Raw genomic sequence first — 18755 nt, forward strand, 5'->3', positions numbered from 1 at the left:
TTTAACCTCCCCAATGATACTTCCCAAGTCATAGATCGAGGCCTCGGTATAGTAGTTAACCGGGATATTCCGGATTTGAATCTACACCGGCATAAACTTCAAATAATCATCCGGTGGTTTCTCCACCCATTGATCAATAATGATAGACCATTCATTGAAAGTCCATACACGCTTTTTGAGAACCTCCTCCAGATCATGCTCGTACTTGAAGATGAACTGGAATCGTTCACTTGATAGGGCCACCCCTCGAACCCTATCGTAAACCTGCCACTTCCTTGGCATATCCAAGATTAAATCCGCCATATTCTGACACGATGGATTCAGAGTTCTCCCCATAATGCTCAGAATGTTTCTCTCACTGGAGCAGTACTTCGGAAGGTTTGGAAGCACAAAGGGTACCTCTTCCTCCTCTTCGATGGATAAAGCCATCATCGCATTGTCAATGCTCGCCATAACGCCGTGGTGACTTTCAAAACACGAAATCTCAGTTTAGCCAATTTAGGGTTCTTGAAAGTTTGATGACGGCGCTTAAGAACACACAATAAAACTAGCCAAACCCTACTGCAAACACCAAGATTTCCCAAAGATTCACCAAAATTTTGTAAATATCCACTCTTAACGAAAAAACTAAGGGGAAAAAACCCAACCAAAAGCCCCACTTTCCTAAAAACTAAAGACTCTAGATCGACAAGAGAGTCCTAAGCATAAAAAAGGGGAGTCGTGATCCCAATTTAAGAATTGAAATTGTTTTAGTTAAAAGCACCAAAATTATTAAAATTACTTTTTTAAAAAGTATTAGTTAATAAATTAAAAATAATCTAACCAGTCATAAATATATCGTAAAATATAATTGGTAACACAATTTCCCATAAATATAAAAGTTGCATAAATTTTGAAAACAATTGTGAAACAACTAAAAACATCAAAATAACTAATATTAAAACAGAAAGAGTATAACGAAAAGTTTTAGAATATTGCAGTTATTTCAGTCTAAACTTAATTAATATATTCATTTTATAATTGATTCTAGGTACAGTAGAAACTCTATAAATTAATATTCGATAAATTAATAAACTCGATTAATTAATAAATTTTTTTTGTCTCAAATTTATGTTTTGGTTTAATTAATTTCTTTATAAATTGATAACTCTCTAAATTAATAAAATATAAGAGTCCCAATGTTATTAATTTATAGAGTTTTTACTGTATTTTAGTTTTTACTTCTAAATATAACTAATATTTTAAATAAATAATAATATCTCAGGTATTTTGGTTATCCTTAATGTTCCAGTATCTTGTTATATAAAGACGAATGATTCAAAGTTAGTAACTTGTTTACGCGATACATGTCAAGATAAACGACCAGATTTTGACATGTGTTTAATAAATTTTTAATCATATTTTTAAATAATTTTATTAGAAAAAGAAATTCTATAATGAATTTCTAATCATAAAAAGTAAAAAGAGATAAAATATGTTTAGATTAAGAAAAAAATCAATAGATAAAAAAATAAAAAACAAAACCCTAGTATATAAGGAAAAATAAAAAAATTATACTTCTTTAAACTAAACAATAAATACAATTTTTTACAACAAAAAAAATCTTTTTGCTCATCTTTTTAGTATAGAAGCTACAAATATATTTTTCATATTATTCACGTTAGGTTAATGCATATGCAAAGAGTTATTGTTACATTAGTCATGTGTTAATTATTATAATTTCATTGTTTTGTGTTTAAATAATTTTATAATTCTAAATTTATTTAATATGTATCTTCACGGACGATCTCATTTTGTTTACTATTTTTTATATTTTATTTAGTTTGTTACGGGTTATAAAATATCTTATTCTAAATTTGCATATATACGGGTAGTTATCTAGTTTCATATACAGTATGTGATCGTCTAAGATTGATTCGAGTATTTATGGTGGTTACAGTTTGATTCGATACGTTCCAATTCAGTTTGGTTAGATTTTTCCGGCTCGGTTAATTTGTCAAGGCCAACTGTGCATGAAGAGCTAATGAACAATCATCAATAAAACCTTTAAGAGTCCAAAAACCGTGGCGGTTATCCAAAACAGTTGGCGTCGTCATTTGCACAAGAAAAGATCATCTGAAAATAATAACCCATCATTGATAAGTTATTTGATGCATTTCGATTGTTAAGTTGATTGTGTGGTTTTTACGTGTGTTATTCTGCTTGAAAAATTTTAACATAAGGGAAGGATGAGAGATTCTTCTTGCTTTCAGACGAAAAATAAACATGGAACACTGGCAAATGTTCCCGGAACTTCCTTTTTCTCTTGTCTCTTTTTATGTTTTGGAGTGTTAATTGACTTTTACTTACATGAACCATGTTTGTTCGTTGATGATTTCTTACATTATCCTCCATTTGTGGTGATATGTTTTCTTTCAACAACAAAATCAAGTTATTTTAAAAAAAAAAATCAAGTCATTTAGAAGATCTCGTGTTCTTGAAGACACGTGATAGAGTCAATCGTATTGGATTGATGAGAGCTTGGGGATGATTTAGAAGATCTCGTGTTCCATGTTCCTAAGAATTAAGCATATAATACATACATTTTATGTAGATTTAATGCAATCATATTAAGATATATACATTTGGTTTGTGGTATTGGTAGCATTGCACGGGATGAGTCTCCTTTGCATCAGTTCCTTGTAGACTCGTATAGCGGGGAATTTTGGTGGCCTCGACTTAGTGTGGCTGTTTGCGTTTGCTATCTTACTTGCGTGCGAGGTACACCAATTTCTACCCGCGAGTGTCCAGTGGTGTATGAAAACAGCTTTCTCATCAGTATGAAGAAGGTTTTCTAAGTTCGTGGTGAAGCTATAGGCATTGTGTTCTAGGTTTTTGAGGACAGGCCTGCATGGTTTCCGATTCTCGTGGTAACATTGCAGGTTTTGTTGAGAGGAGCTTCCCTTCCTACTGTTCGCTACTCGCTCCACTGCTCTCTTGTTTCCTTATCCGGTTGTTTGATGGGTGGCTGTTTTTGGTCGTGGTTGTTCATTAGTTGTAGATTGCTTTTGTTATTTTTGCTATTTTTTGTTTCTTGTTTTCTTTGTAGAAAACGAAAATTAGTAATAGAATTTTTATATTGTACCAAAAAAATATATACACAAATAGTCTAAGTATACACTTCGTAAAATATCTATTATAGTATTTGCAAAGTGATTTGAGCTGTGGTTCAATGCACAGCTTTTGATGTCGTTTTGATTAATGAAATTCTTAGGTTCTGATTGGTCAGTTGATGTTATATTTTGATTGGTTGATATAAATTTATTATTATTATTTTTCTGTTGTTTTGGTGGAATGTGTTAAATTACATTTCTGCCATTAATGAAAATACTTTATTCTGATTGATCAGTTGATTATTCTGCAATTAAAAAAAATCTGATTAAAAGGAAATATTACATAATTAATACACAACAAAACATGGAGTAGAGCCCACAGAAAATATATGACATAATACCATTTTTTGTCGACAATAAAAATATATATTTAACTGCTGATTGGTTAACAAAAAAAATAACACAAACTACAATGGTTAGTGACCCGAATTCTTATCTCATAGGTAGCAAGTTCGAATCTTAGACTACTTTAATTGTGTTTTTTTTCTAAATTTCTTTCTTTCTAAATCAATTTTTTAACCAATCGTGGATCAGATCTAGAGAAAAGTGAGCACAAGCCCATGTTTGTGATAATTATAAAGAAATAGTTGATCACATCAATAATGAACAAATAAATAAGGAAACACATAAACCCGGAATCGTTTTCTATATAAATAAATATTTTCTGTCTCCGCTTATATTCATTTACTATTTTTTTTTACGATTTGTTTTAGGGTTTTGGCAATTGGTAACTTTACGTGGAAATATAGAAACATTATACATACCTTCCAATATATCATTTACACTGAATGAGATGGTAGCTGTGTTGGTTAGGTGCTTTGTCCGTTCAGTGAAAGCTCACGGGTTCAAGTCATGGAGTTATATTTTTTTAATTTTTAGATTTTGTTACAATTCAATGTTTGGAAATAATTTTTATTTGCTAAATATTTTGGAAACGAAAATATGTCATAATTTACTTTGTTATGATCTAGAATGAAATATTTACATTTTTTATAGTTAATAACTATAAAATTCATGGGAAGATAATATCGTATATAGAACAAGAATTACCTTTTAGTATTTTTCATAAAAAAATAAACCCTAAGTTGTTTACACGTATAAATATGAGTGTTTTAAATATTTTGCAAACGGAAATATGTTATAATTTCCTTTGTTATTATCTAGAATGGAATCTTTACATTTTTTATAGTTAATAACTATAAAATTCATGGGAAGATAATATCGTATATAGAACAAGAATTACCTTTTAGTATTTTTCATAAAAAAATAAACCCTAGGTTGTTTACACGTATAAATATGAGTGTTTTAAAACAATCGTCTCATAATTTACAGTTTCTCTGTTAAAGTTCCATATTTATTTTGCTAGGGTTTTTATAATAGCATTAACGTTTTGGATCTCTTTAGAAAATATTTATCATGTTTGTCTATTTGCATGCAAACCTAACCATGTATTCGTCTAAGTACAGCTTTGATCATCCATCGAAAGTCATGATTACTTGGGAAGTTTCGTCTACTGCTTCGGGTATATATCTAGCTCTCCTCAAATTAATAATAATATATATGCTCTCTACGTTTTTAATGATTCTAAATTTTTTTTTGTCCATAGGTTTTGATAACCAGGCTTATGCTCGCGAGTTAAGATCTATGTTGAATTCATATCGCCAGGATATGAATCAAAAAGAGATATCTGATTATCGTTACGTAACTCCATACGTTTTCGTCGATATCACAAAAAAGGTTGTTGTGCCTTTTTAGGTTATTCATGCAAGTTATACTACTTATTAGTAATTATTTTGTATTTTTAGGTTATCCATGCAAGTTACTTATGGATCTTGCTATCGACGAGTGGACCTTGCGGACATATAATCCTGTAATTGAAGGTTCGTAGTACTGTATATTAATCTTACAATTTTGTACCTTTCGTAGTGTTGTATCTTAATCTTACAATTTCGTATCTTTACTATATATTAATCTACGAACGTATTCATTTTTTATATGGATCTTGATTCTGCGTATTATATATCTATTCTTGATCAGAAGTTTTGATCAAAGGAGGTATTTCTCCTCTTCATGTAATATCATTTTGTTAATGATGTATATTAAATTTTATATGTGTTTATGTTTGTTCTGATGTTCGTTTTGTGCATTTAGGTTCTGATCATGTTAATTCGAGCGATCATGCTCACAAGACCTTTCTTTGGGATTTTGCAAGGAATGCTTGGATTATAAATAAAGAATCTAATGGTTTCAATGGTTCATTTTTTGCTTTGAGCACCATTTTTCCCCTTTTTTAATATTTATTTTTAAATTCTAACTACGTTGTTTTTTCATATATTTATCTATGCAGAAGATAATGAGTCTGATGATACCGAGGTGCTATCTGGCCGTGGTACTGATGATGATTATGGTTTTGAGGATTACATGGGGTCTGATGCCAAGTCGCACGATGATACCGATGATATGAACCAAACAGATGAATACGATTCTGAAGATGATTTTATTGACGACGGTGAGTCTTGTGAAGGATCTGATGGTTCAAGTGATAACTCGGAAGGTGATAGTGGTGATGATGATGATGAAGATGAAGATGATGACGATGCTGATTCGACTGATGATGATGAGGATGATGATGAAGATGTTATGTTGGATGATGAGACTGAGAGTGACAATGATAGTGAGGATCACCAAAACGTCGAACCGAATGATATACTCATCGAAAAGAATATTAGTATATCGAGACACCAGAATTCGGTGTGTACTTATACAGTTTCTCTTGGTTAAATGTGTTTTGGAGGGTGTGTGTCCCGTTGGAGACCTTCCAAAGATGGTTGTACTATCTTTGTTAAGGTTTTACAGACGTGGGTCCATATGCTAATTTTGAAACGTTCTTCCTTGGAGCTCATATTATTGGATGAACAAGTATTTATTATATTATGGAAAAAAAATATTATAAAATTGTGTTGATGTCTAATTGACTGTTTTATTCACAGGGTGTTAAAATTCAGGCCACTGTTAGAGATGGTGAGATCGATGTCGCAGCGTCTCGCATAGATGTTGGTAGTTAGATTATTATCAGTTGTTTTTCTGTTATCGAGTGTGAGGATAGTTGTAGACTGATTTCTCATAGATACAAAATATTGTTCCTACCATCAACTATCATTGACAAGACTTCACGTGGAGTGAAAACAGTTATTTCGACTTCGTTGATTTTCAAAGGATATTGGATCGTGCCCATGATGATGACTATTTAGTTAGTGTGTTTATTTTCGGTTTAGATATTGAATTTCGTTATTATTATGTTGCTGATGTTAATATGGTTTAGTTTTTATTGTCTATGAAGATTTGATAGGTTGTGTCTTAAATGTAAGTCGATCTGGGACGTGATGTGGTTTACTCTCTGGAGAGCATCCTGTTCCTTCCTATGGCAGTCCATGTAAGGATGTATATGATTCTGAAAAATGGGGTGCATATTCAACTGTAACATTCTGTCTGAGGGATAAACGGTACTGTCTCCTGAGTGTTTTTAAACTGTATATTATCGTTTTATTTGTTCTGTCTACCTGATTATGTGTGACGTGTTTTAATTTAGTAGTGTTAATTTGAGTTGTGAATTATTCGGTGAGATGGCTAAAAGCTTTTATGCATCTTGGAGACGTTGTGATCAGGATGGAACGACTTCATCATCAATTCGATTTAAGATAATAGATGACGAGTAAGTATATCTCAAACTATATGTTTGAAGTCTAACTAACTAATTCTTAACTACATTGCTTGTCAAAATATAGGAAATTTATGCTTGAGTGTGTTGCACACGGTGAGTTGGCAACTGAAATAAGAGATAAGTGTAGAGAATATGAAGGTCCCTTTGCTATATGTGTGTTAACTGATTGGTGTGTAGCAATTGACGGGTGTATGTTTTTTTTCTGATGATATATCAATATGTTAGTTATAAAATCGTAGTATATAATGTAATAATATTCTAATATATATATATATATATATATTAGAGAATGTGTCTATCAAGGATCATGATGATGATGGTGTGTCCCGTTTTATCACTGATTCACCGATTGCTGAAATTTTAACCTTGCGCAATAGGTAAGTATGTTTCTCTGTGTTATCTAAATTGATTTATGAAGAAAAAAAACAATATTTAGATCTGTCTAAATTGCGTAACAGTAATTTGCCAATATTATGTATATCTGTTTTTTGTTATTAAAATTTCAAGATTAGGGAGAAATTAGATGGACTGGATACAAATGGTGTCTAATGGATTGGACCGAGTATAAGGATTCAAAATTGATAATCCAGATGCATTATTAGTTTTGTTAGACACATTTTTTGGTATTTACAAGTCTGTTTTGTAATTATTAATAAATAATAATTTATTCTAATTTCGGTTTAATTTACTAATCCTTCTTCCCAACCATTTCTTTGACTTTTTCAAAACATTATCTCCATGGCTACATATAACTTTGTTGATGAGTTATATGCATCGAGACGAGATTGGAAAATCCGTGTCAAAATTTTGAAAAGATGGAATAAACCTGATCGACAAGGCTTACCAGGGATGAATTTCATTTTAGTCGACGAAAATGTAAGTATTATCTAATATGAATATATAACTGTTTTGTCTATATTTATTGTTTGTTTGATATCTTTTAAAAATTCATTGTATATAGGGTTACAGAATTATTGCTTCATGTGGTAACCTCGCCTTTCCATATTTTTACCGTGTTGGGACTGAATGACTGTGGTTTGAATTGTATAAATTCGGCTTGATATCATTTGAATGGAAAAATGAGGGAAGGACAACGAGACACAATTATCAGATCGTTCTCACTACTGAGACAGAAGTCTCAAGCCTACGACGATTGACAATGGATCCCTTTATGAAATTTGTCCCTTTTAGTGAGATATACAGAGTTCCTTACGCTCAGTTGTATCCTGTTGGTAAGATTAACTTATAATATTCGTTTTAGTGTTTTCATCTATAAATTTGTACATATATAGAAAAAAAATATATGAAGTTCATTTATGATAAATTTTTCTCTCATAATTGATTTGTAGATCTCATTGGTGTGATGGAAAATGTTAGCAACATTGAAACAGAAATAACCCTGATGGAGAGATTGTTCAGAAAATAACTTTCACCATCACAGATCTCGAGTAAGTTATATTTTCTCTCACGATCACTATGTCTTGGTAACAAATTTGTAACTTAAATTGTTTAAATCAAAGGGATGTGAAGTTGAAATGTATCGCATATGGAAAATTTGCCGCTGATATCAAAAAAAGAACCAAAAGATTCATTGGTCATTTTGCGGTTTCTGTTTTAACCGATTGGAGTGTAAATAAAAAAGAAGATATGGATAATCAAGCATATGTCATTATTATTTTCATTTTGTCCCATATATGTTTTATATTGCATGTATATTTCCTATAAATCATTTTATGCGTGTAGATGAAAGAACTATCCATTCACATGAAGCAATTGGTTTTTCCTGTCTTCTCCTTGATCCTAACATTGATGATGCCCTGATTTTTAAGAGAAAGTAAGTATTCTGAAAATGATAATTGGAGAATTTAGTATATACAACAACCCTTACATATGTATATGTCTCTTACACTTCCAGGATTCGGGAGAGGTGAAGCACATTTTAGACACAAGTCGTAACAAGAATAAAAAGGCACTCCTAAACCAGATATATATAACAATACTTAATGGAGTAGTGTTCTCTTAATTTCTTTGTATAAATATTTATATAACTTAAAACTTGCGTGTTGGATCTTATTATTTATTTTGATATTTCTTTTTATTATATTTTCATCTACAATTTAATTATTCTTTATTATTATTACTAATTATATTTGATAGTCGTTTATTATAATATTACTTAATAGGTAGATACGATTTTCAATAATCTAATATACGATTGATATTAATCGATTTAAAATAATAGTAATGAATATTTAGTATTTTTATGATTTATGTTTATACAATATTTTAGTCTCAATTATTGAAAATAAAATATGATGATTATATTACAAGAATTTCTAAAATCAAATTATAATAAAATTTGTATGTTGATTGTGTCCGCGCGCCGCAGACCTAGTAAAGATAAAAAACACTAGCGACCCTAGTTATAAAAGATAGGACACAAAAACTAATTGTGGAGCAAGGATATTTGATCAAAGGTAGTTTCATCTCCTTCTGCTGAAAAATTAACCACTCAAAATTATAGATATTCATCAAATACTCTTCAAATTGTGTTGTTTTCTTTTTACGAATGAAATAAAGAGAACTCGGTCTATTCAACACGAAAACAAATTTAGATCACCAAGATAAGCTTAACAATCAAAGAACGACATCAAATTATTAGAATTGAAACAAGAGACAAAGCCATATTCATCAAACCGTAACAGCAAGAACCTTCACGAGACCATATGATTACAGTCCGTAAGCACATGATCACACCACTCAACTATCCCTAGAATTTCACGTGAAAGGCGTCTTTTAAGCGCAATCTCTGCACACCAAAACTTCTTCTTATAGAAGCCAGTACTAGGGCTAGAATCAAGCAAATCCCCTCTCCACATAACCGCCATGTTTCCACCATGATCAGCCAATCTAACATGAATATTACGATGGAACTCAGGTAGATCTAGCAAACCCATCACAGATCTCCACTTTCTTACCTTGGTGTCATACCATCTCAACACTCCATAATAAGCAGAGTAGAGAACGTTCTCTATCTCGCAATAACAATCAAAATGCATATGATCAATCATATTTCCTCTATCCAGGTCCCACCTACCTTCCTTGGAATCGTAAGCAACCACGTTTGTGCCAGCATTCACATAGAACTTCCCGTCAATACATGCACTTCTGGGGTTCACAAAACTGTATTCGCAAGGGATGGGGTCAGGATCCCAAATTTGTGTTTTTGTGTCGAACACCTCGAACGAGTTCTTGCAGTAATAGAGACCTTTGCAGATTCTTCCTGCAACATAAATCTTTTGATCAACGACGCTAGCAGAAAGTGAAGATACCTTCTCCCGCAAGCATGGAGCCTCGCTCCACGTGTGAGACAGACAATTCAGAATCGACACACAAGAAGAGTGCTCAATGTTGTAGATATTTGAACCAACCGCTACGAGACCCGAAGGGCGAGCATGAGGAGAATGGGGAATCGCGAGGGGAGCCAAAACATACCCACTGGACTTCTTCTCCTCACTGGTGTCATTGGTTAGGGTTTGACAGAGAGTGTACCATCGAGAACAAGGATATAGGTCTAAGCACACATAGAGAATATTCTCGGTGTTTCCCAAGAGTGACCTATGTAAGAATATTTATATTCTTATGTGACCTATGTGTCTTTCGGTTTAATTGTAAAGATCAAGTTCATATCAAAGTTTAAGATTCTAATATAAAAGACGATACCGTGATGGATCGGTTTCGATTAAAGTCATTAGAATCTGGGTGTATTGATAACCTTTCTCCCTTACCTTGATTAAATTATACAAGTGTTTATCTTATATATATATGTATGTTATATATTGTGTGGTTGATTAAAAACATAATCACATAAAAGTACAACATATATATAACATATATGTATATAGACGAAAAGGTGCAACTTAAAGACGTGTGGTTTCATTAGTGTTGTTTCACTAATAAGGTGTAATCATTATTATAAAAGTACATAACCACCATTTTAGAAAGGTATCCATCGATAAACACAAGATTAAGAGAGAGAGTTTAAGATTCTTCATCCATCAGAAGAATCATTAAAAAAAATAAAAGAGGAGAAAGGGAGGATAAGTCAATTGATGAATTGATTCCACATTCAAGCCTATTGAAGATATGGATCAAGGTTAGTCTTTCTTCATCTACAAGTAATTGCTGTGGTTGAATTAAATCAAATCTAGTAGGTCTTGGGAAGTAGATTTCATAATTGAAATCATTAAAGTAATTCACATGTGGTATCAGAGCCAAACTAGGTTTAATTTATTCACCAATTAAAATATGTGTTCATGAACAAAACATAATCGAATTCTGATCATGCAACCATGAACGTAAGACTTGTTCCATAAATTGTTATGTTTACTGGATCAAGATTCATTGTCGCATGAATCTGAATTTATATATGCATGTATGGGCTTGTATATATAATAATGAAAAGACGCATGAACACCATTTTACTGCATCATTTAGAAATTCTGGGTTTATTGTTGACGGTTACTATTTTTGACGATGAGAAAAAGATCACTTACCGAACCTCAAAAGCTGTAAGACATTGAAGAGTATCCTAAACAAATATGAGAAAGCATCAGGGCAAAAAATAAACTGTCAGAAGTCAGCTATAACTTTCTCAAGGAAAACTTCTCAAGCTATAAGAGCAAGGGCTAAACAGATCCTGGAAATCGAAAATGAAGGAGGAGTAGGCAAATACCTAGGCCTACCTGAGCATTTTGGAAGGAAGAAAAAGGATCTTTTCAGCTCCATTGTGGATCGAATAAGACAGAAAGCAATTGCTAGATCAACAAAACTCCTTTCCAGTGCGGGAAAGATGGTTCTCCTCAAATCTGTCCTATCGTCAATGCCAACCTATCCAATGTCTTGTTTCAAGCTCCCGATCAACCTATGCAACAGAATCCAGTCTGTGTTAACGAGATTCTGGTGGGACGCGGATCCAGATACTAAAAAGATGTGCTGGATCGCCTGGCACAGGCTAGCGAGAAGTAAAAAGGAAGGAGGACTGGGATTTCGAGAGATACAAACCTTTAATGATGCAATGCTAGCCAAATTGAGCTGTAGAATGCTAATGAACCCAGACTGTCTCCTGCACCGAATTCTAAAAGGGAAATACTTCATGAGCTCTAATTTCTTGGAGGCAGATTTGCAAGATGCATCATCACACGGATGGAAAGGAATAATAGTGGGAAGTGACTTACTGAAGAAAAGGTTGGGAAAAGCCATTGGTAATGGCAAAACAACAAGTCTATGGGAAGAAAACTGGATATCCACGTCCCAGCTCCGTAAGCCAATAGGGCCAGCCCTGGAACACGTTTACAATTTGAAAGTCTCAGACCTGATCAACGAAGATACAAAAGAATGGAAAGAAGATATGATCAGGGAGATACTACCCGAGTTTGAAACTGAGATAAAGTGCATCAAGCTAAGCCACACGGACGTGGAAGACAGATTCATCTGGACACCACATCCCTCCGGAAACTACACGACAAGATCGGGATACCATTCATCACTGCCACAACCGATCATGAACACACTCTCAACAGATATAAGAGAAGACTTTGATTGGAATAAGGAGATTTGGCAAGAAACGTCTTCAGAGAAATTAAAGCTGTTTCTATGGAAACTAGTGAAAAGAGCCTTACCGCTAGGAGACAATCTTGTCAAACGAAAGGTTATCTCGGATTCTTCCTGCATTCACTGTGGAGCCTCGGAATCAGAGGTACACCTATTCTTTCATTGTCCCTTTGCTGTGGAAATATGGAACCAGATCCCCACCTCGAGCTCACTTGACACAACCCAGATCCTGGATATCATTTCCGGGATTAGAGCCTCGCGACATCTGATCTGCCTCCCTCCTTCGGGAGTTGGTCGCGGACCTCTTTACCCCTGGATCCTGTGGAATATCTGGACATCACGGAACAGAAGAGTCTTTAATGAGAGATCATTCACTCCACTAGAAACAATATCCAACATCGTCAAAGGAGCTAGAGAGTGGCAAGAAGCACAACCAGTAAAACAATCAATACCTGAATCAACGAGGAGAGCATGGAGACCACCAATCCCGACGAACTCGATCAGATGTTTTGTCGATGGAGCATGGAACAGTGCAACTCTCGCCGCAGGATTAGGCTGGGTTCTCCAGGACGAACAGGGAAACACCCTCCTCACAGGATCGGAAGCACATGCACCAGTGGGTTCTGCTCTGGTTGCAGAAGGGTTGGCACTCCGAAGGTCGCTTCAATCTGCACTGGATAGAGGCATTCAGCGAATATGGATCGCTTCGGACTCCGAAAATCTCAACAAGAGCATCAATTTGGAGATCAACATAGCAGAGATCTACGGTGTGTTACAAGACATCAAGAAGATGAAAAGATCTTTTGATTTTGTGGACTTTGTGTTTATTCCCCGTGAAGCTAATTCTTTGGCGGATCGTGTAGCAAAAAACTGTTTGTGGGTCTTTTCTGAGATCCGGGCTACTCTTGGGCCGCTTATGAATTAATCAAATGAAGGAACATTTCGATAAAAAAAAATCACAATTGAAAAGTAGAAGAATAGTAATAACGCCGTTAATAAAGTAACCGTTTATGCATGAAAAGTTTTTTGTTCTCATGATCGCATGCATATCGGCATAATTCTGGAAGTTTGCATGCATAATTAAACAAAACTGCATGCATGTGTAAGGCATACTCGAAACGTAATTTTAGTGGTGTTGGAGAATAAACAATAATACTGCTATGCATGAAAAGTTATATGCATGTAACCGTTCTTTTGTTCACGTCGCTCTACATAGTAAAATCATAATTTATGAAAACACCATTAAACTGAAGACATGCAGTTATTTAAGAAAGAATAAAACTTCTGCATAATAAAGATTTTTATGTAGTAACTTAAGACACGTATATAAGAGCATAAAATATTTGCATGAGTGGATTCATAAATGTGAACAGAATCCATAATCATGGGTAATTTAAAATTTTCCGCTGTGCATTTGAATAAAAGGATAATTTGTGTTATGAAATATTAACACAATAATATATATATATATATATATATATATTTTATCCATTAAAATTTTAATGTTTATATTGTATATAACATGTTAGTCACCAAAGTGGCCTTGTTATATTACATATATACATTAAAAGGTAATAAAATTTATAATTGATCATGATTAAAGAGATGCTATAAATGACATTAAAGTTTTGATTGATCAATTAGTTTACTATCTATATTCTAGGAGATCACCCAAAGGTGGATCATTGAATATAGTTTGTAATACGAAAAAGATTAATCATTTCTTACTATAGTCAATAATATGCATACCTAAAGGTAGCATACTTATTTGACTTGCGTATGATTTGATTAATTATAAAAGTTTAAATTTAGTATCGATGAAAGTGTATGCATTTAAGTATTGCCCAAAGGTTACTTAAATTCAAACTTTAAAGTTTTTATCACGGATTTTGCATCTGTATTAAAGTCTCAAAGCACTAATGGGTAAGCATGTATAAATGTTTGCAGCTTCATCAAATTTGTTTGCATCTGCTAACTCTGTCATAAAGTTCAATGGGCTTAATTATGGGGAATGGTTCGAACAGATCCGGTTTACACTGGGTGTTATGGCATTGGACTCTGCCATATTAACTGATGAGGAGCCCTCAGCCATTACAGAAGATAGCTCTGAATCTGAAAAGTCTCGATATGAGAGATGGGAGCGATCTAACAGGCTGAGTTTGAACCTCATGAAGATGACGATGGTGGAAAGTATTAAGCCATCTATGCCTAAGACAGAGAAAGCAAAGGAATTCTTACAGAAAATTAAGGAGTGTTCCCACTCGGATTTGGCTGACAAGTCAATTGTAGGAAGCTTAATGAACGAGCTTACTACAAGAAAGTTTGACTGGTCTCAGCCAATCCATGATCATGTGACGCACATGTCTAACTTGGCAGCAAAGTTAACGACCTTGGGAATGGAGGTTCATGAACAGTTCTTGGTCCAATTCATCATGAACTCTCTACCTTTTGAGTTTAGCCAGTTTCAAGTGAATTACAACACCATTAAGGATAAGTGGAACTTTAAGGAATTAAAGGCTATGCTGGTTCAAGAGGAAGGGAGATTAAAGAAGATGAATGATCTAGTTGCAAACCTCGTAGGTCATGGAAGTGCCAGCAGCAATAAAGGAAAACCAAGTAGAAAGGACAAAGGAAAGGCTTTCATGAAATGACCTGAAAGCAAAATCCATAAGGAAAAGAAGTGTTTCTTTTGCAAGCAAATGGGACACTTCAAGAAAGATTGTCCGAAAAGAAAGGCATGGTTCGATAAGAAAGGTAAGCATCAGGTTTATGTTTGCTCGGAACTGAATCTTATTGAAGTGCCTAACAATACTTGGTGGTTAGATTCTGGTGCCACTACTCATGTGTCTCATATTAAACAGGGATTCAGTTCGATCCAGCCCATAAGAGGACCTGAACAGTATTTGTTCATGGGAAATAGGATGAAGGCAAGAATAGAGGGCATTGGGACATATAGATTGATCATGGACACTAAGTGTCATTTGGATCTTGAAGGGTGTCTTTATGTACCTGAATGTGCTAGAAATCTTGTTTCCGTAAGTAGATTGGACAATTTAGGTTTTGACTTTAGGGTTGGACATGGTGTTTTCTCATTGTACCGGAATGATTACTTTTATGGTAGTGGTACTTTGTTTGATTCACTATACAAGTTCAATCTTGATTCAAAGTTCTCTGAATTCCTATTTAATATTGAAAGTCGAGGCATAAAGCGTAGTGCATCTGATGAAAGTTCTGCTTTCTTGTGGCATCAAAGATTAGGTCACATTTCCAAAGAAAGGATGATGAGGTTGGTAAAGAATGAGATTCTTCCTCAGTTGGATTTCAGTGACCTAAATGTATGCATAGATTGCATTAAAGGAAAGCAAACTAAGCATATTGTAAAGAAACCAGCCACTAGAAGCACTCAGCTTCTTGAGTTACTACATACCGATATCTGTGGCACTTTTGATGCTCCTTCTTGGAGCGGTGAAAATTACTTTATCACCTTTATCGATGATTACTCACGTTATGGTTATACATATCTACTGCATGAAAAGTCCAAGTCAGTGAATGTCCTAGAGGTATTCATTGATGAAGTGGAAAGGCAGTTAGATAGAAAAGTAAAGGTTGTGAGGTCTGATAGAGGTGGTGAGTTTTATGGAAAATTCGATGAAAGTGGACAATGTCCAGGTCCATTTGCAAAGTTACTTGAAAGGAAAGGCATTTGTGCACAGTATACAATGCCTGGTACACCTCAGCAGAATGGTGTAGTTGAGAGGCGGAATCGTACTTTAATGGATATGGTTAGGAGCATGTTAAGTAATTGTTCTTTACCTCTTTCTTTGTTGGTATATGCATTAAGGACTGCAACGTATGTACTTAACCGGGTTCCTAGTAAGGCAGTTCCTAAGACCCCTTATGAACTGTGGACAGGAAGGAAACCTAGTTTAAGGCATTTGCGTGTTTAGGGTTGTCCAGTAGAAGTAAGGCTATATAACCCACATGAAAAGAAACTTGATTCAAGGACTGTCAGTGGATTTTTCATTGGCTATCCTGAAAAATCAAAGGGGTATACCTTTTACTGTCCTAGCCATAGTACGAGAATAGTTGAGACGGGTAATGCTCGGTTCATTGAGAATGGTGAAACTAGTGGGAGTGGTGAACCAAGAAAGGTTGACATTCAAGAAATACAATTTGAAGTCCCTCCACTTGGTATTGTACCTATGGTTGATGTTCCTATTGTTGCATCACAGTTAAATGGCACAATAGAACACCATAATGATGTACAAACCCCACTAGCTGAAAGTACAATTAATGAACCAGTCATAATTCAAGAAGAGAATAGTGAACCACAAGAACCATTACGGCTATCTGGAAGGGAAAGAAGATCTGCCATTTCAAATGACTATGTGGTTTATGCTATTGAAAGTGAATGTGACATAAGCATTGATGAAGACCCGAAGTCATTCCAGAAAGCCATGGAAAGTGACAATTCTGAAAAGTGGTTGATTGCTTCAAAAGAAGAGATAAAGTCTATGGATGATAACAAAGTATGGGACTTAGTAGAGTTGCCTAACGGTTTCAAAACCGTTGGATCTAAATGGGTCTTTAAGACTAAATGCGACTCGAAAGGTAACATTGAAAGGTACAAGGCTAGCCTTGTTGCTAAAGGTTTCACCCAAAAAGACGGCATCGACTACAAAGAGACCTTTTCTCCGGTTTCAAAGAAGGATTCTCTAAGGATTGTTTTGGCTTTGGTGGCTCATTATGATCTCGAGCTTCACCAAATGGATGTGAAAACCGCCTTTCTGAATGGAGAGCTTGAGAAAGAAGTATATATGGACCAACCTGAAGGGTTTGTGGCCACAGGAAAAGAACATCTGGTATGTAAGCTGAGAAAATCAATATATGGACTAAAACAAGCTTCTAGACAATGGTACCTAAAGTTTAATGATACCATCACGTCATACGGTTTTGTAGAGATCATTGTTGATCGCTGTATCTACATTAAGGTCAGTGGGAGCAAATTTGTGATTTTAGTCCTATATGTTGATGATATTTTGCTTGCTGCAAATGACATGGGCATGCTACATGATGTAAAGAAGTATCTCTCTAAGAACTTTGAAATGAAAGATATGGGTGAGGCATCTTATGTGATCGGAATAGAAATTCTTCGAGATAGATCACAAGGACTGTTAAGCTTGTCTCAGAAAGGATATATCAATAAAGTCTTAGAGAGATATAAAATGGATAAATGCTTCGCAGGGATAGCTCCAATTCAGAAGGGGGACAAGTTCAGTAAAATGCAATGTCCTAAAAATGAATTGGAGCGTAAGGAAATGGAAAAAATTCCATATGCATCAGTGGTTGGAAGTTTGAACTATGTTCAGACATGTACTCGACCAGATATCAGCTTTGCTGTTGGTATGTTGGGTCGATATCAAAGTATTCCCGGAATGGACCACTGGAAAGATGCAAAGAAGGTTCTCAGGTACTTGCAAGGCACCAAAGAGCACATGCTTACATATAGGAGATCCGACCAGCTAGAGGTCATTGGATATTCAGATTCAGACTATGTCGGGTGCGTCGATAGCAGGAAATCGACGTTTGGCTATTTGTTCCTATTAGCTGGAGGAGCAATATCAAGGAAAAGTGGGAAGCAGTCTGTCATTGCTACTTCCACTATGGAGGCCGAATTTGTGGCATGTTTTGAGGCCACAATTCATGCATTGTGGCTGCGGAACTTTATCTCAGGGCTTCGGATTGTTGACAGTATAGAGAGGCCGCTGAGAATTTATTGTGATAATTCCGCAGCTGTCTTCTTTTCAAAGAATGACAAGTACTCGAAGGGTGCTAAGCACATGGAGTTAAAGTACTTGTCTGTCAAAGAAGAAGTACAGAAACGTAGAGTGTTTTTTGAGCACATAAGAACGGATATGATGGTTGCGGATCCGTTAACGAAAGGATTACCACCCAAGGCGTTCATTGGCCATGTAGAGCGTATGGATATTATAGATAAGACCTTGCTGTATTGATTATGGTTTGCTCATTAGGTGTGTGACACTACTATGAATTCACTTAAAGTTATGTTTCTGTTTTATTAAGTATGTTATCAGTAAAGTATGTGTATACACTTAAGGTTCATGGATAACATATGGTTAAGTTGAGAATTAAGGTTCTTCTCAACATAAGGAAAACTATCTATATAGAATTAGGATTGGTTTGTGATACATGGAAGGAATCATGTCGTTCAATGACGTGTGACCGCCATGATTCGATCAGTTCCGATT

At 34.7% G+C, this 18755-nt stretch overlaps 5 protein-coding genes across 5 annotated transcripts; 3 read left to right on the forward strand and 2 right to left on the reverse strand.

The window, feature by feature from the left end:
- Positions 1-81: 81 nt before the first annotated feature.
- Positions 82-453, reverse strand: LOC112082007. Its single transcript, XM_024149090.1, has one exon. The coding sequence runs from the start codon at positions 451-453 to the stop codon at positions 82-84; it is 372 nt and encodes a 123-aa protein (XP_024004858.1).
- Positions 454-4598: 4145 nt separating this feature from the next.
- On the forward strand, positions 4599-6217 carry LOC112082008 (clumping factor A-like). Its single transcript, XM_024149091.1, has 6 exons — positions 4599-4674; positions 4759-4848; positions 4958-5032; positions 5304-5405; positions 5500-5903; positions 6143-6217. The coding sequence occupies exons 1-6, from the start codon at positions 4599-4601 to the stop codon at positions 6215-6217; spliced, it is 822 nt and encodes a 273-aa protein (XP_024004859.1).
- A 3370-nt stretch (positions 6218-9587) lies between these two features.
- LOC18029319 (F-box/kelch-repeat protein At5g51250) lies at positions 9588-10625 on the reverse strand. The gene is made up of 2 exons (XM_006414620.2): positions 10597-10625; positions 9588-10491 (listed from the first exon to the last, which is right to left on the reverse strand). Exons 1-2 carry the CDS (start codon positions 10623-10625, stop codon positions 9588-9590), a joined length of 933 nt encoding a protein of 310 aa, XP_006414683.2.
- A 1100-nt stretch (positions 10626-11725) lies between these two features.
- On the forward strand, positions 11726-13411 carry LOC112082009. The gene has a single exon (XM_024149092.1). It carries the CDS (start codon positions 11726-11728, stop codon positions 13409-13411), a length of 1686 nt encoding a protein of 561 aa, XP_024004860.1.
- Positions 13412-14423: 1012 nt separating this feature from the next.
- On the forward strand, positions 14424-15137 carry LOC112082010. Its single transcript, XM_024149093.1, has one exon. It carries the CDS (start codon positions 14424-14426, stop codon positions 15135-15137), a length of 714 nt encoding a protein of 237 aa, XP_024004861.1.
- The last annotated feature ends 3618 nt before the right edge of the window (positions 15138-18755 follow it).

Source organism: Eutrema salsugineum, unplaced genomic scaffold (assembly GCF_000478725.1).
Source record: "Eutrema salsugineum unplaced genomic scaffold, Eutsalg1_0 scaffold_1, whole genome shotgun sequence".
NCBI lineage: Eukaryota > Viridiplantae > Streptophyta > Magnoliopsida > Brassicales > Brassicaceae > Eutrema > Eutrema salsugineum.

Bases quoted from the DNA above. Each gene is read 5' to 3' on its own strand.
- LOC18029319 (XM_006414620.2), bottom strand. From the start codon at position 10,625: ATGACTTTAATCGAAACCGATCCATCACG. The intron at 10,492-10,596 runs GTATCGTCTTTT...ATTCTTACATAG, and splicing joins ATCGAAACCGATCCATCACG to GTCACTCTTGGGAAACACCG.
- LOC112082010 (XM_024149093.1), top strand. From the start codon at position 14,424: ATGTTTGCAGCTTCATCAAATTTGTTTGCATCTGCTAACTCTGTCATA.
- LOC112082007 (XM_024149090.1), bottom strand. From the start codon at position 453: ATGGCGAGCATTGACAATGCGATGATGGCTTTATCCATCGAAGAGGAG.
- LOC112082009 (XM_024149092.1), top strand. From the start codon at position 11,726: ATGGTTCTCCTCAAATCTGTCCTATCGTCAATGCCAACCTATCCAATG.
- LOC112082008 (XM_024149091.1), top strand. From the start codon at position 4,599: ATGTATTCGTCTAAGTACAGCTTTGATCATCCATCGAAAGTCATGATT. The intron at 4,675-4,758 runs GTATATATCTAG...TTTTGTCCATAG, and splicing joins AGTTTCGTCTACTGCTTCGG to GTTTTGATAACCAGGCTTAT. The intron at 4,849-4,957 runs GTTACGTAACTC...TTGTATTTTTAG, and splicing joins AAAAGAGATATCTGATTATC to GTTATCCATGCAAGTTACTT.